The following is a 14,253-nucleotide window of genomic DNA, read 5'->3' on the forward strand; positions in this document are numbered from 1 at the left end:
CGAGTGTGTTTCCTTTTTTTCGTACCGATTTTCTTCCATGTGTACGCACAATGCAATTGTAGCGCATAACAAGTTGCTGTCGTTTGCGATATTGAAATTTGACAAAAAATATGAATCATTTTTCACTCCACGTCAGATATCTTAGTCAAGAAAATTAGATGAATATTTGATCATAATTTTCTTTGCCGGAAAAGTATGATGTTGTGATATGGGCCTAAGCTTGGGCTAGATGAGGATGAGGTGACAAATCCGCTAACTCGGGGTACTAACCACAATTCACATGAATTAAATTGAAGAAAATTAAATGTACCTCATTTCCACGGACTGCAGTGCCATCTAGACACACACTTGCTAGCTACACTATGTGATCAAAAGTATCCGGACACCCGCAAAACATACGTTTTTCGTATTAGGTGCATTATGCTGCCACCTACTGCCAGGTACTCTCCATATCAGCGACCTCGGTAGTCGTTAGACATCGTAAGATAGCAGAATGGGGCGCTCCGTGGAACTCACGGACTTCGAACGTAGTCAGGTGATAGGGTGTCACTTGTGTCATACGTCTCTACGCGAGATTTCCACACTCCTAAACATCCCTCTGTGCACTGTATCCGATGTGAGAGTGAAGTGGAAACGTGAAGGGACACGTACAGCACAAAAGTGTTGACTGACAGAGACTGCCGGCAATTCAAGAGGGCCGTAATGTGTAATAGGTAGACATCTATCCAGACCATCAGACAGGATTTGCAAACTGCATCAGGATCCACTGCAAGTACTATGACAGTTAGGCGGGAGGTGAGGAAACTTGGATTTCGCGGTCGAGCGGCTGCTCATAAGCCACACATCACGCAGGTAAATGCCAACGAACGCCTCGCTTAATGTAAGTAGTGTAAAAATTGGACGACTGAACAGTGGAGAAACGTTGTGTGGAGTGACGAATCACGGTACACGATGTGGCGATCCGATGGCAGGGTGTGGGTATGACGAATGCTCGGTGAACGTCATCTGCCAGCGTGTGTAGTGCCAACAGTAAAATTCGGCGGCGGTGTTGCTTTGGTGTGGTCGTGTTTTTCGCGGAGGGGGCTTGCACCCCTTGTTGTTTTGCGTGGCGCTATCACAGCACAGGCTTACATTGGTGTTTTAAGCACCTTCTTGCTTCCCACTGCTGAAGAGCAATCCGGGGATGGCGACTGCATCTTTCAGTACGATCGAGCACCTGTTTATCATGCTCGGCCTGTGGCTGAGTGGTTACACGACAACACCATTCCTGTAATGGACTGGCCTGCACAGAGAGTCATGACCTGAATCCTATATGAACACCTTTGGGATGTTTTGGAACGCCGTCTTCGTGCCAGGCCTCACCGACGTAAGTCATTTGGAGCCAGGTGTCCGGATACTTTTGATCACACAGTGTATAATAGCGGATAGCCACTCACCTGTATGTAGTTCTTCTGCGTCAGCGCCACCTTGAACAAGTTTCCCGCGGCATCTGCCGGTCCAAAGAGCAAGTTCTCGGAGCTCTCCAGGAGGCTTGTCTTCCCGCTGGAACTCTTTGCTACCGAGGGCTCTAGCAGTGCTGTCAACGTGACAGCGGCGAAGAGGGCGGTTGTCCAACTTGCCAGTGCCGCCATCTTCGCATTTTTGTTCCGACCACTTGCAGACTGTCACACCTATTTCTTCTTTTCTTTTTCCTCCACAGAATTTATCACTCTTCTCTCTTCTCCTCTTCCCCCTTAATAGCAGCTCAGTTCACTGGTATTTTTCTCTGTCTGTCTGTATTTACTTTCCCTCTAACACACTGCCCGTCTCCGACACTATCTTCAGTTAACTGGAAACAGATGCTCTGGTAAACTCCCAGTCCTTGACCTTGTCAGTTTTAATTTACAAATTTTCTGTGCTCCTTCTCTAGTTCTGCCTGCCTTATTTGTGTCCCAGAGAAATAGGTAGCATCTAGCTAAAATCTGTAGCTAGTGCGAAGTTGTTGTTATTTCACCATGTCACTCCACATTTGATGTTCTTGACATCCATTGGAGACCTGTAATGACAAGAAAGAGTAATGTTAATGAAATGATTATATACATGTCACCCAGATATTGTCGTCATTTGTACTCTATTGGCCAGAGACAATTTTTGATAGAAATATACACTCACGAGCCGCGGGAATTTTGTGAGGCAGCCATTCACTGCCTTGTGTCACAGTGGGACAAGTGTCTCAACGGCCAGGGTCAATACTTTTCACATAAAGGTACTGGTTACTGTAATTATGGCAACAGCTCGTTTCTTTTTGAACGCCCCTTACATATTCCGTCTGGAATTAAGCCTTTCAATTCGTCATGATGGTAGCTCGTGGCCGCTCATTTAATTTGCCACTATTGATGCGCTGGACGCAAAAATGCCCGGTTAGAAAGTCAGCAGCGAGGCGACCTGCTAATTTTTTTGTCCGTCTGTTGCGAGTGAGTTGGCCGTGCATTAGTAGTGACGGTTACGTGGCAGCCGCAATGCGAGTAGAGCGTCCAGGTAGCGCTGCGTCACGGAGAACCGCTTCCGCAAAGTGTTTGAGGGCGTCGCTGCGTCACCAGCTCAGCAGAGACCTTTCTGTCTGTCGCCCTGACCAGGCAGATAGAAAGTAAATGCAAAATCCCGCCAGCACAACACTGTCATTACACCAGAGTGCCTTTATGCTTCAGAAGGTCTTTAGTAAAATACTCTGAGGTGACAAAGGTTATGGATTAGCGATATCCCCATATACAGATGGCAACAGTATCGCGTACACAAGGTAAAAAAGGACAGTGCTTTGACGAGGCTGTCATTTGTACTCTGGTGATTCGTGTGAAAATATTTCCAACATGAAACTTCCTGGCAGATTAAAACTGTGTGCCGGACCGAGACTCGAACTCGGGACCTTTGCCTTTCTACCAACTGAGCTACCCAAGCACGACTCACGCCCCCTCCTCACAGCTTTACTTCTGCCAGTACCTCGTCTCCTTCGCAGGAGAGCTTCTGTAAAGTTTGGAAGGTAGGAGACGAGGTACTGGCAGAAGTAAAGCTGTGAGGAGGGGGCGTGAGTCGTGCTTGGGTAGCTCAGATGGTAGACCACTTGCCTGCGAAAGGCAAACGTCCCGAGTTCGAGTCTCGGTCCGGCACACAGTTTTAATCTGCCAGGAAATTTCATATCAGCGCACACTCCGCCGCAGAGTGAAAATCTCATTCAGTAATGAAGTTCATGAATGTTCAGAACGAGTATTAGACAGTATGAGCAAAATAAGAGATGATTTCTGTGGATAGATAAAAAGGGTAGATGAGAAAAGAATAAGAAAAAGACATTTTTAACATCTTTGACAGAAATCGGAAAATATGAATGACGTGGATCGAAGAAGTTAAAGCAGACGTGACGGAAACGTTAATAATGTGGGAAAAATAGAGAAAAGAGAAGAGTTCAGACAAAAGCGTAAACTTTCAAGGGCTTCCAAGAGGAAACAGGAAAAAGATAGACGCAATATGAACAGAAGAAAGACACCTGGAAAGAATAAAAAACTACTCTAAACAAACGAAGAAGAAAAAGAAGACGTAAGTCATTTCATGTGTTTCTCAGTAAGACAAAAAAAAAGTTAGCAGACTGCAGTTAAGAGTTTAAGCGCATGAAGTGACAGCAGTAGCTGAGAAGTGAGAGAGATAGGGTTGAAGCCACGTGTTATTCTGTCTGTACATTGAGCAAACAGTAAAGGCAACCAACGAGAAATCTGCATCGGAAGTAAACCTGAGGGAGGGAAAGTAAAAATTTTGAGGTTTGCCAATGTAATCATAATTTTGCCAGACACGGCAAAGCACTTGGAAAAGTAGTTGAACGGAACGGATAGCGTCTTGAGAAGAGGTTATAAGATGAACGATAGAAAAAGTAAAACATGTGTAATGAGGTGTAATACTGGGCATACTGAGGGAATTCGTTTAGGAAATGGGACACTAAAACTAGTAGATGATATTTTACTATTTGGGCAGCAAAATAAGTGACCATGGCTGAACTAGAGAGGATATAAAATGCAGAGTAGCCATAGCAAAAAGTGCTTTCCTGTTGAAGAAAAATTAGTTAAATTCCTGAGTAAATTTAATTTTTAAGAAATCGCTTCTGAAGGTATTTGTCAGAGATATTGCCTTGTACAGAAGTGAAACTTGGATGAGAAGCAATTCAAACAAGAAGAGCTTTTGAAATGTGGTGATTTAGAAGAAAATAAAATCAGATCTAACACCAAATGAGATGGAGAAAAAAGACTGGCTAAAAGGAGGATCGGCTGATAAATTACATCATCAGGCATCAAGAAATAATCTGTTTGATAATGGAGGGGAATGTGTTTGGGGGGGGGGGGTTAAAATAGTAGAGGGAGGCCAACAGATGAAAGCAGTAAACAGGTTGAAGTGGCTGTAGGCTGCAGCATTAGTGTAGAGATGGAGAGACTTGCACAGCATAGAGTAGCATGGGGATATGCAAAAACCAGTCTCCGGGATGCTGACCGCAACAACAACGACGACGACTTTCGAGGAAGAGTCAGTCGACATACAACTTTCTCGCTCGTACATCTCGCGAAACTGCGAAGACAGTAAAATTAGAGAAAATATGGAGCCTTGTCCAATGTCATTCTCACCACACACAATTTGCGAACAGAATAGAAAAGTGGAAAACGATAGATGTTCCAGGAGTAACCTCACCCATTACACTAGAAAACGCCATACAAGGTCTGGAGTGGAGCTAACGACAGTGACAGAAATCCATCTCTTCCTCGAGAGGTATATATATATATATATATATATATATATATCACTCAAAAACAAGTTCAGAGATGTTCAATATGGCCCCCTCCAGACACTCGAGCAATATCAACCCGATACTCCAACTCGTTCCACACTCTCTGTAGCATATCAGGCGTAACAGTTTGGATAGCTGCTGTTATTTCTCGTTTCAAATCATCAATGGTGGCTGGGAGAGGTGGCCGAAACACCATATCCTTAACATACCCCCATAAGAAAAAATCGCAGGGGGTAAGATCAGGGCTTCTTGGAGGCCAGTGATGAAGTGCTCTGTCACGGGCTGCCTGGCGGCCGATCCATCGCCTCGGGTAGTTGACGTTCAGGTAGTTACGGACAGATAAGTGCCAATGTGGTGGCGCTCCATCCTGCTGAAATATGAATTGTTGTGCTTCTTGTTCGAGCTGAGGGAACAGCCAATTCTCTAACATCTCCAGATACTGTAGTCCAGTTACAGTAGCACCTTCGAAGAAAAAGGGGCCAAAAACTTTATTGGCTGAAATGCCACAGAAAACGTTCACCTTAGGCGAGTCACGTTCATACTGAGTTGTTTCCCGCGGATTCTCAGTGCCCCATATACAGACATTGTGACGGTTGACTTTCCCGTTAGTGTGGAAAGTTCCTTCATCACTAAACACAATCTTTGAAACGAAAGATTCATCTGTTTCCATTTGAGCAAGGATAAAATCGATTCTTTTAATCTTATCAGCTGCAGACAGTGCTTGAACCAATTTCAGACGATAAGGTTTCATAACTAACCTTTTTCGTAGGACTCTCCATACAGTTGATTGTGGAATTTGCAGCTCTCTGCTAGCTCTGCGAGTCGATTTTCCTGGGCTGCGAACAAATGCTTGCTGGATGCGTGCTACATTTTCATCACTCGTTCTTGGCCGTCCAGAACTTTTCCCTTTGCACAAACACCCATTCTCTGTAAACTGTTTATACCAACGTTTAATACACCACCTATCAGGAAGTTTAACACCATACTTCGTTCGAAATGCACGCTGAACAACTGTCGTCGATTCACTTCTGCCGTACTCAATAACAAAAAAAGCTTTCTGTTGAGCGGTCGCCATCTTAGCATCAACTGACGCTGACGCCTAGTCAACAGCGCCTCAAGCGAACAAATGTACAAGTAAATGAAACTTTATAGCTCCCTTAATTCGCCGACAGATAGTGCTTAGCTCTGCCTTTTGTCGTTGCAGAGTTTTAAATTCCTAAAGTTGTGGTATTCTTTTTGAATCACCCTGTATAAAGTTTCGCATCACCACGGTTCTGAGAGTTCCAGAACCTGTACAGAAAATTGGAATAGAGATCAACATAATCACCATTTCCGCCATTTTTATTGCTCATGAATACCACAAATTGCTTGTTGTACCACCATACAGCGATACCTTCGGAGGTGGTGGTCCAGATTGCTGTACATACTGGTGCGTCTAATACCCAGTAACACGTCCTCTTGCATTGATACCTGCCTGTATTCGTCGTGGCATACTATCCACAAGTTCATCAAGGCGGTCCAGATTGTCCCAGTCCTCAACGGCGATTCGGCCTAGATACCTCAGATTGGTTGGTGGATCACGTCGTCCATAAACAGCGCTTTTCAATCTATCCCAGGCATGTTCGATAGGGTTCATGTCTGGAGAACATGCTGGCCACTCTAGTGAAGCGATGCCGTTATCCTGAAGGAAATCATTCACAAGGTGTGCACGATGGGGGCACGAATTGTCGTCCACGAAGACGAATGCCTCGCCAATATGCTGCCGATGCACTATCGGTCGGAGGATGGCTTTCACGTATCGTACAGCCGTTACGGCGCCTTCAGTGACCACCAGCGGCGTACGTCGGCCCCACATGATGCCACTCCGAAACAGCAGGGAACCTCCGCCTTGCTGCACTCGCTGGACAGTGTGTCTAAGGCGTTCAGCCTGACCGGGTTGCCTCCAAACATGTCTTCGGCAATTGTCTGGTTGAAGCCATATGCGACACTCATCGGTGAAGAGAACTTGATGTCAGTCGTGAGCGGTCCATTCGGCTTTTTGTTGGGTCCATCTGTATCACGCTGCATGGTGTCGTGGTTGCAAAGATGGACCTCGCCATGGACGTCGGGAGTGGAGTTGCGCATCATGCAGCCTATTGGGCACAGTTTGGGTCGTAACACGACGTCCTGTGGCTGCACGAAAAGCATTATTCAACATGGTGGCGTTGCTGTCAGGGTTCCTCTGAGCCATAATCCGTAGGTATCGGTCACCCACTGCAGTAGTAGCCCTCGGGCGGCCTGAGCGAGGCATGTCGTCGACAGTTCCTGTCTCTCTGTATCTCCTCCATGTCAGAACATCATCGCTTTGGTTCACTCCGAGACGCCTGGACACTTCCCTTGTCGAGAGCCCTTCCTGGCACAAAGTATCAATGCGTACGAACCGCGGTATTGACCATCTAGGCACGGTTGAACTGCAGACAACACTAGCCGTGTACCACATTCCTGGAGGAATGACTGGAACTGATCGGCTGTCGGACTCCCTCCGTCTAGGTTGCGCTGCTCATGAATGATTGTTGACATCTTTGGGCGGATTTAGTGACATCTCTGAACAGTCAAAGGGACTGTGTGTGTGATAGAATATCCACAGTCAACGTCTATCTTCCGGAGTTCTGGGAACCACAGTCATGCAAAACTTTTTTATGGCGCATATATATATATATATATATATATATATATATATATATATATATATATACTCCTGGAAATTGAAATAAGAACACCGTGAATTCATTGTCCCAGGAAGGGGAAACTTTATTGACACATTCCTGGGGTCAGATACATCACATGATCACACTGACAGAACCACAGGCACATAGACACAGGCAACAGAGCATGCACAATGTCGGCACTAGTACAGTGTATATCCACCTTTCGCAGCAATGCAGGCTGCTATTCTCCCATGGAGACGATCGTAGAGATGCTGGATGTAGTCCTGTGGAACGGCTTGCCATGCCATTTCCACCTGGCGCCTCAGTTGGACCAGCGTTAGTGCTGGACGTGCAGACCGCGTGAGACGACGCTTCATCCAGTCCCAAACATGCTCAATGGGGGACAGATCCGGAGATCTTGCTGGCGAGGGTAGTTGACTTACACCTTCTAGAGCACGTTGGATGGCACGGGATACATGCGGACGTGCATTGTCCTGTTGGAACAGCAAGTTCCCTTGCCGGTCTAGGAATGGTAGAACGATGGGTTCGATGACGGTTTGGATGTACCGTGCACTATTCAGTGTCCCCTCGACGATCACCAGTGGTGTACGGCCAGTGTAGGAGATCGCTCCCCACACCATGATGCCGGGTGTTGGCCCTGTGTGCCTCGGTCGTATGCAGTCCAGATTGTGGCGCTCACCTGCACGGCGCCAAACACGCATACGACCATCATTGGCACCAAGGCAGAAGCGACTCTCATCGCTGAAGACGACACGTCTCCATTCGTCCCTCCATTCACGCCTGTCGCGACACCACTGGAGGCGGGCTGCACGATGTTGGGGCGTGAGCGGAAGACGGCCTAACGGTGTGCGGGACCGTAGCCCAGCTTCATGGAGACGGTTGCGAATGGTCCTCGCCGATACCCCAGGAGCAACAGTGTCCCTAATTTGCTGGGAAGTGGCGGTGCGGTCCCCTACGGCACTGCGTAGGATCCTACGGTCTTGGCGTGCATCCGTGCGTCGCTGCGGTCCGGTCCCAGGTCGACGGGCACGTGCACCTTCCGCCGACCACTGGCGACAACATCGATGTACTGTGGAGACCTCACGGCCCACGTGTTGAGCAATTCGGCGGTACGTCCACCCGGCCTCCCGCATGCCCACTATACGCCCTCGCTCAAAGTCCGTCAACTGCACATACGGTTCACGTCCACGCTGTCGTGGCATGCTACCAGTGTTAAAGACTGCAATGGAGCTCCGTATGCCACGGCAAACTGGCTGACACTGACGGCGGCAGTGCACAAATGCTGCGCAGCTAGCGCCATTCGACGGCCAACACCGCGGTTCCTGGTGTGTCCGCTGTGCCGTGCGTGTGATCATTGCTTGTACAGCCCTCTCGGAGTGTCCGGAGCAAGTATGGTGGGTCTGACACACCGGTGTCAATGTGTTCTTTTCTCCATTTCCAGGAGTGTATATATATATATATATACCTCACTCCGTGTGCAACAGTTGGGCTTGTCTAATCTCACATGCAGGGGGCAGCGGTACACATAACTCCACTGGGCTAATCTGTTTTCGTAAACATAAACCTGCTTTATCGTAGTACTGCATTATTACTACCGCGAGCACTACCGTATCACATCGGATAATGCAAGATCGCTAACAGAGTAGCCTAGCGGAGCGATGTGTAGCACCAGTGACATTAGGGTGGACAAACCCAGCCACTGCACGTGCTACGGAGTACATCATTTGGTGATATCACATGTTCCAATATTTATCATCCACTTTTCTGGTGTTTTCCGGCATTTTTATGTCCAACCCAGTGACAATATGCAGATGTTAGGAGACCGTGTGAGCAATGCGTGGGAGACAGTACAAGAGGAGCCAAGTGTATCTGAAAAACTGCGTGACTCGCTGAGAAGATGGACTGAAGGTGTGTGAGGGTGCGTCGTAACCACGTACAGCACTGGCTATAGTGTCTGCTTCTCCGCAACAGACAAATGAGAGGACAGATTGACCCATATCCCAACAGGTATTGGTTTCTGGACAAGTCATCATAGGAACTTCTCTTCCAGTTTTCATCAATACTACCTCCTGTAAGAGTATGTGACAACTAATTACAGATGCATCAGTTATTACAGACCAAATTTAATACGAGGTGCATTCAAGTTCTAAGGCCTCCGATTTTTTTTCTAATTAACTACTCACCCGAAATCGATGAAACTGCCGTTACTTCTCGACGTAATCGCCCTGCAGACGTACACATTTTTCACAACACTGACGCCACGATTCCATGGCAGTGGCGAAGGCTTCTTTAGGAGTCTGTTTTGACCACTGGAAAATCGCTGAGGCAATAGCAGCACGGCTGGTGAATGTGCGGCCACGGAGAGTGTCTTTCATTGTTGGAAAAAGCCAAAACTCACTAGGAGCCAGGTCAGGTGAGTAGGGAGCACGAGGAATCACTTCAAAGTTGTTATCACGAAGAAACTGTTGCGTAACGTTAGCTCGATGTGCGGGTGCGTTGTCTCGGTGAAACAGCACACGCACAGCCCTTCCCGGACTTTTTGTTGCAGTGCAGCAAGGAATTTGTTCCTCAAAACATTTTCGTAGGATGCACCTGTTACCGTAGTGCCCTTTGGAACGCAATGGGTAAGGATTACGCCCTCGCTGTCCCAGAACATGGACGCAATCATTTTTTCAGCACTGGCGGTTACCCGAAATTTTTTTGGCGGCGGTGAATCTGTGTGCTTCCATCGAGCTGACTGGCGCTTTGTTTCTGGATTGAAAAGTGGCATCCACGTCTCATCCATTGTCACAACCGACGAAAAGAAAGTCCCATTCGTGCTGTCGTTGCGTGTCAACATTGCTCGGCAACGTGCGACACGGGCAGCCGTGTGGTCGTCCGTCAGCATTCGTGGCACCCACCTGGATGACACTTTTCGCATTTTCAGGTCGTCATGCAGGATTGTGTGCACAGAACCCACAGAAATGCCAACTCTGGAGGCGATCTGTTCAACAGTCATTCAGCGGTCGCCCAAAACAATTCTCTCCACTTTCTCGATCGTGTCGTCAGACCGGCTTGTGCGAGCCCGAGGTTGTTTCGGTTTGTCGCCACACGATGTTCTGCCTTCATTAAACTGTCGCACCCACGAACGCACTTTCGACACATCCATAACTCCGTCAACACATGTCTCCTTCAACTGTCTATGAATTTCAATTGGTTTCACACCACGCAAATTCAGAAAACGAATGATTGCACGCTGTTCAAGTAAGGAAAACGTCGCCATTTTAAGTATTTAAAACAGTTCTCATTCTCGCCGCTGGCGGTAAAATTCCATCTGCCGTACGGTGCTGCCATCTCTGGGACGTATTGACAATGAACGCGGCCTCATTTTAAAACAATGCGCATGTTTCTATCTCTTTCCAGTCCGGAGAAAAAAAATCGGAGGCCTTAGAACTTGAATGCACCTCGTACAGCGATTGCAAACGGTAGTCAGTGCATTCGGATAGATCAATAAGAATAACAGAGAATGCAAAAGAAAGTTCAAAATTGACATCGTTGTGCCAGCACAAGAGTAGATGCTGGCTACTGTTGAAGAACTACTGTAGTGTACTGTAGGGTGTAGACTACCATAAGTAAGTGTAGACTACAGTAGCTTTCGTCATTTAAGGTCGTACCTGCGTTACTTGTACGTTATGTGTGTTGCATACCTATCGGGCGGTACCTCATAACGGTGCCTTTCTTTACGCATGCGATCAGTGTCTTACTAGACTCCCCTAAAGAACTGAAGCGCTAAACCGTCTACAAACTGAGTGAGGGCCGGGTAACCTACGGAACATTTTTGTCCTACATACACTCCTGGAAATGGAAAAAAGAACACATTGACACCGGTGTGTCAGACCCACCATACTTGCTCCGAACACTGCGAGAGGGCTGTACAAGCAATGATCACACGCACGGCACAGCGGACACACCAGGAACCGCGGTGTTGGCCGTCGAATGGCGCTAGCTGCGCAGCATTTGTGCACCGCCGCCGTCAGTGTCAGCCAGTTTGCCGTGGCATACGGAGCTCCATCGCAGTCTTTAACACTTGTAGCATGCCGCGACAGCGTGGACGTGAACCGTATGTGCAGTTGACGGACTTTGAGCGAGGGCGTATAGTGGGCATGCGGGAGGCCGGGTGGACGTACCGCCGAATTGCTCAACACGTGGGGCGTGAGGTCTCCACAGTACATCGATGTTGTCGCCAGTGGTCGGCGGAAGGTGCACGTGCCCGTCGACCTGGGACCGGACCGCAGCGACGCACGGATGCACGCCAAGACCGTAGGATCCTACGCAGTGCCGTAGGGGACCGCACCGCCACTTCCCAGCAAATTAGGGACACTGTTGCTCCTGGGGTATCGGCGAGGACCATTCGCAACCGTCTCCATGAAGCTGGGCTACGGTCCCGCACACCGTTAGGCCGTCTTCCGCTCACGCCCCAACATCGTGCAGCCCGCCTCCAGTGGTGTCGCGACAGGCGTGAATGGAGGGACGAATGGAGACGTGTCGTCTTCAGCGATGAGAGTCGCTTCTGCCTTGGTGCCAATGATGGTCGTATGCGTGTTTGGCGCCGTGCAGGTGAGCGCCACAATCAGGACTGCATACGACCGAGGCACACAGGGCCAACACCCGGCATCGTGGTGTGGGGAGCGATCTCCTACACTGGCCGTACACCACTGGTGATCGTCGAGGGGACACTGAATAGTGCACGGTACATCCAAACCGTCATCGAACCCATCGTTCTACCATTCCTAGACCGGCAAGGGAACTTGCTGTCCCAACAGGACAATGCACGTCCGCATGTGTCCCGTGCCACCCAACGTGCTCTAGAAGGTGTAAGTCAACTACCCTGGCCAGCAAGATCTCCGGATCTGTCCCCCATTGAGCATGTTTGGGACTGGATGAAGCGTCGTCTCACGCGGTCTGCACGTCCAGCACGAACGCTGGTCCAACTGAGGCGCCAGGTGGAAATGGCATGGCAAGCCGTTCCACAGGACTACATCCAGCATCTCTACGATCGTCTCCATGGGAGAATAGCAGCCTGCATTGCTGCGAAAGGTGGATATACACGGTACTAGTGCCGACTTTGTGCATGCTCTGTTGCCTGTATCTATGTGCCTGTGGTTCTGTCAGTGTGATCATGTGATGTATCTGACCCCAGGAATGTGTCAATAAAGTTTCCCCTTCCTGGGACAATGAATTCACGGTGTTCTTATTTCAATTTCCAGGAGTGTAGTTATCCTCCTGTGTGCTACTTAAAAATAAACTGCATGTACCCAAAATTGAAACTGTCGATGTTAAATTCAGTTTTTCTTCGATAATTACTGATTTGTAACGTGAAAACGGAGGGATGTTGCCGAACTTACATAAAACATGTTTCTGTTATTCATAAACGATTTTCACATTCATCAATAATAACATCAAACTCTGGTCTTTGATCATGTTTAAGACCGTTCTATTGAGTTCAAAATAACAAGCCGGCCGCGGTGGTCTAGCGGTTCTGGCGCTGCAGTCCGGAACCACGGGACTGCTACGGTCGCAGGTTCGAATCCTGCCTCGGGCATGGGTGTGTGTGATGTCCTTAGGTTAGTTAGGTTTAAGTGGTTCTAAGTTCTAGGGGACTTATGACCTAAGATGTTGAGTCCCATGGTTCTCAGAGCCATTTGAGCCAAAATGACAACAATAAATATACATTCATTTATGTGTCTGTATGTAGACTCTACCTGCTTCAGAAGTAATTGCTTTGATTTTATAAAATGTAAGAGTTCGTGATCAACAAATTTTTATTACTTATAAACTCACTGTAAGGGGATTTAATAAACGATGGACTAACCCTAAATGATGTGCCCAAAAATGGTCAATATTTGCTGCTACGGATTCCCCAGACTGCATCTTCCAGCGAGATGGAGTACCCCCGTACTGGATTATGGAGGATCGCGGATGTATAAATCAACATCTTCGAAAACGATGGGTAGGTGGTATTGGACATGACAATGTTATGTTCTGCTCTCGGCCACCTCCGTACCGGACCTGTCACATCGGTGGATTTCTTCTTTACACAGTAAAAGACGTCGGGCATGTGCCTCGTTCGTGTACCGGAATCAGAACAGAAAATGCACAACTCTGACGCACTCGCAATGGTAGCTCCAAATACGTAGGCTTCAGGATGTCGACGTGAAATGGATTATCACATAGATGCTGTCCATTTGACCGAGGACAGCCATTTGTGACTCCTAGAACTTACATAAATATCGTTAATTTATTTTCCATCTTATCGATGTACCGGTATCAACTATTTATTTGTAAGTTATCACTGTTCGAACGTACAATTCACTTCATGTAATAATAAAAACTTCTTTCTTTTTGTGTTTCAGGTAAGCGTGATCAAGTTTACATTTTCGTGACGTGCCCTTTGTGGTAAGTAAGGCATACTGCATTAACTTCAGTGTCAAGTTCTTTATGTTTATTAGAATGAGCATACGCGTACTGAAAAAGCGAAATTAGAAGGTTAATTTACGAACAAGACTTACATATTCATTTATTTCTCAGCTTCGTTTCAAGTGACTCCTGGCCATGTGCCACACAACGAAGTACAAAACAGAAGTATGAGCCAAAACTAAATTGAAGTAACTTTAGACATACACTACGTGAGCAAAAGTATCCTGACACTTGGCTGAAAATGACTTAAAAGTTCCTGGTGCCCTCCATCGGTAATGCTGGAATTCAATT

At 47.5% G+C, this 14,253-nt stretch overlaps 1 protein-coding gene across 1 annotated transcript in view; it reads left to right on the forward strand.

The window, feature by feature from the left end:
* LOC126213015 (coiled-coil domain-containing protein CG32809-like) overlaps positions 1-14,023 on the forward strand; it is a 626,459-nt gene extending 612,436 nt beyond the window's left edge. Inside the window, exon 6 of the mRNA XM_049940576.1 lies at positions 13,899-14,023. Coding sequence (XP_049796533.1) covers positions 13,899-13,928 — 30 coding nt within the window. The 3' untranslated portion in view covers positions 13,929-14,023. The remainder of the gene's footprint in view (positions 1-13,898) is intronic.
* Positions 14,024-14,253: the final 230 nt, after the last annotated feature.

The sequence above is a fragment of the Schistocerca nitens genome, chromosome 11 (genome assembly GCF_023898315.1).
Source record: "Schistocerca nitens isolate TAMUIC-IGC-003100 chromosome 11, iqSchNite1.1, whole genome shotgun sequence".
In the NCBI taxonomy this organism is placed as follows: Eukaryota; Metazoa; Arthropoda; class Insecta; order Orthoptera; family Acrididae; genus Schistocerca; species Schistocerca nitens.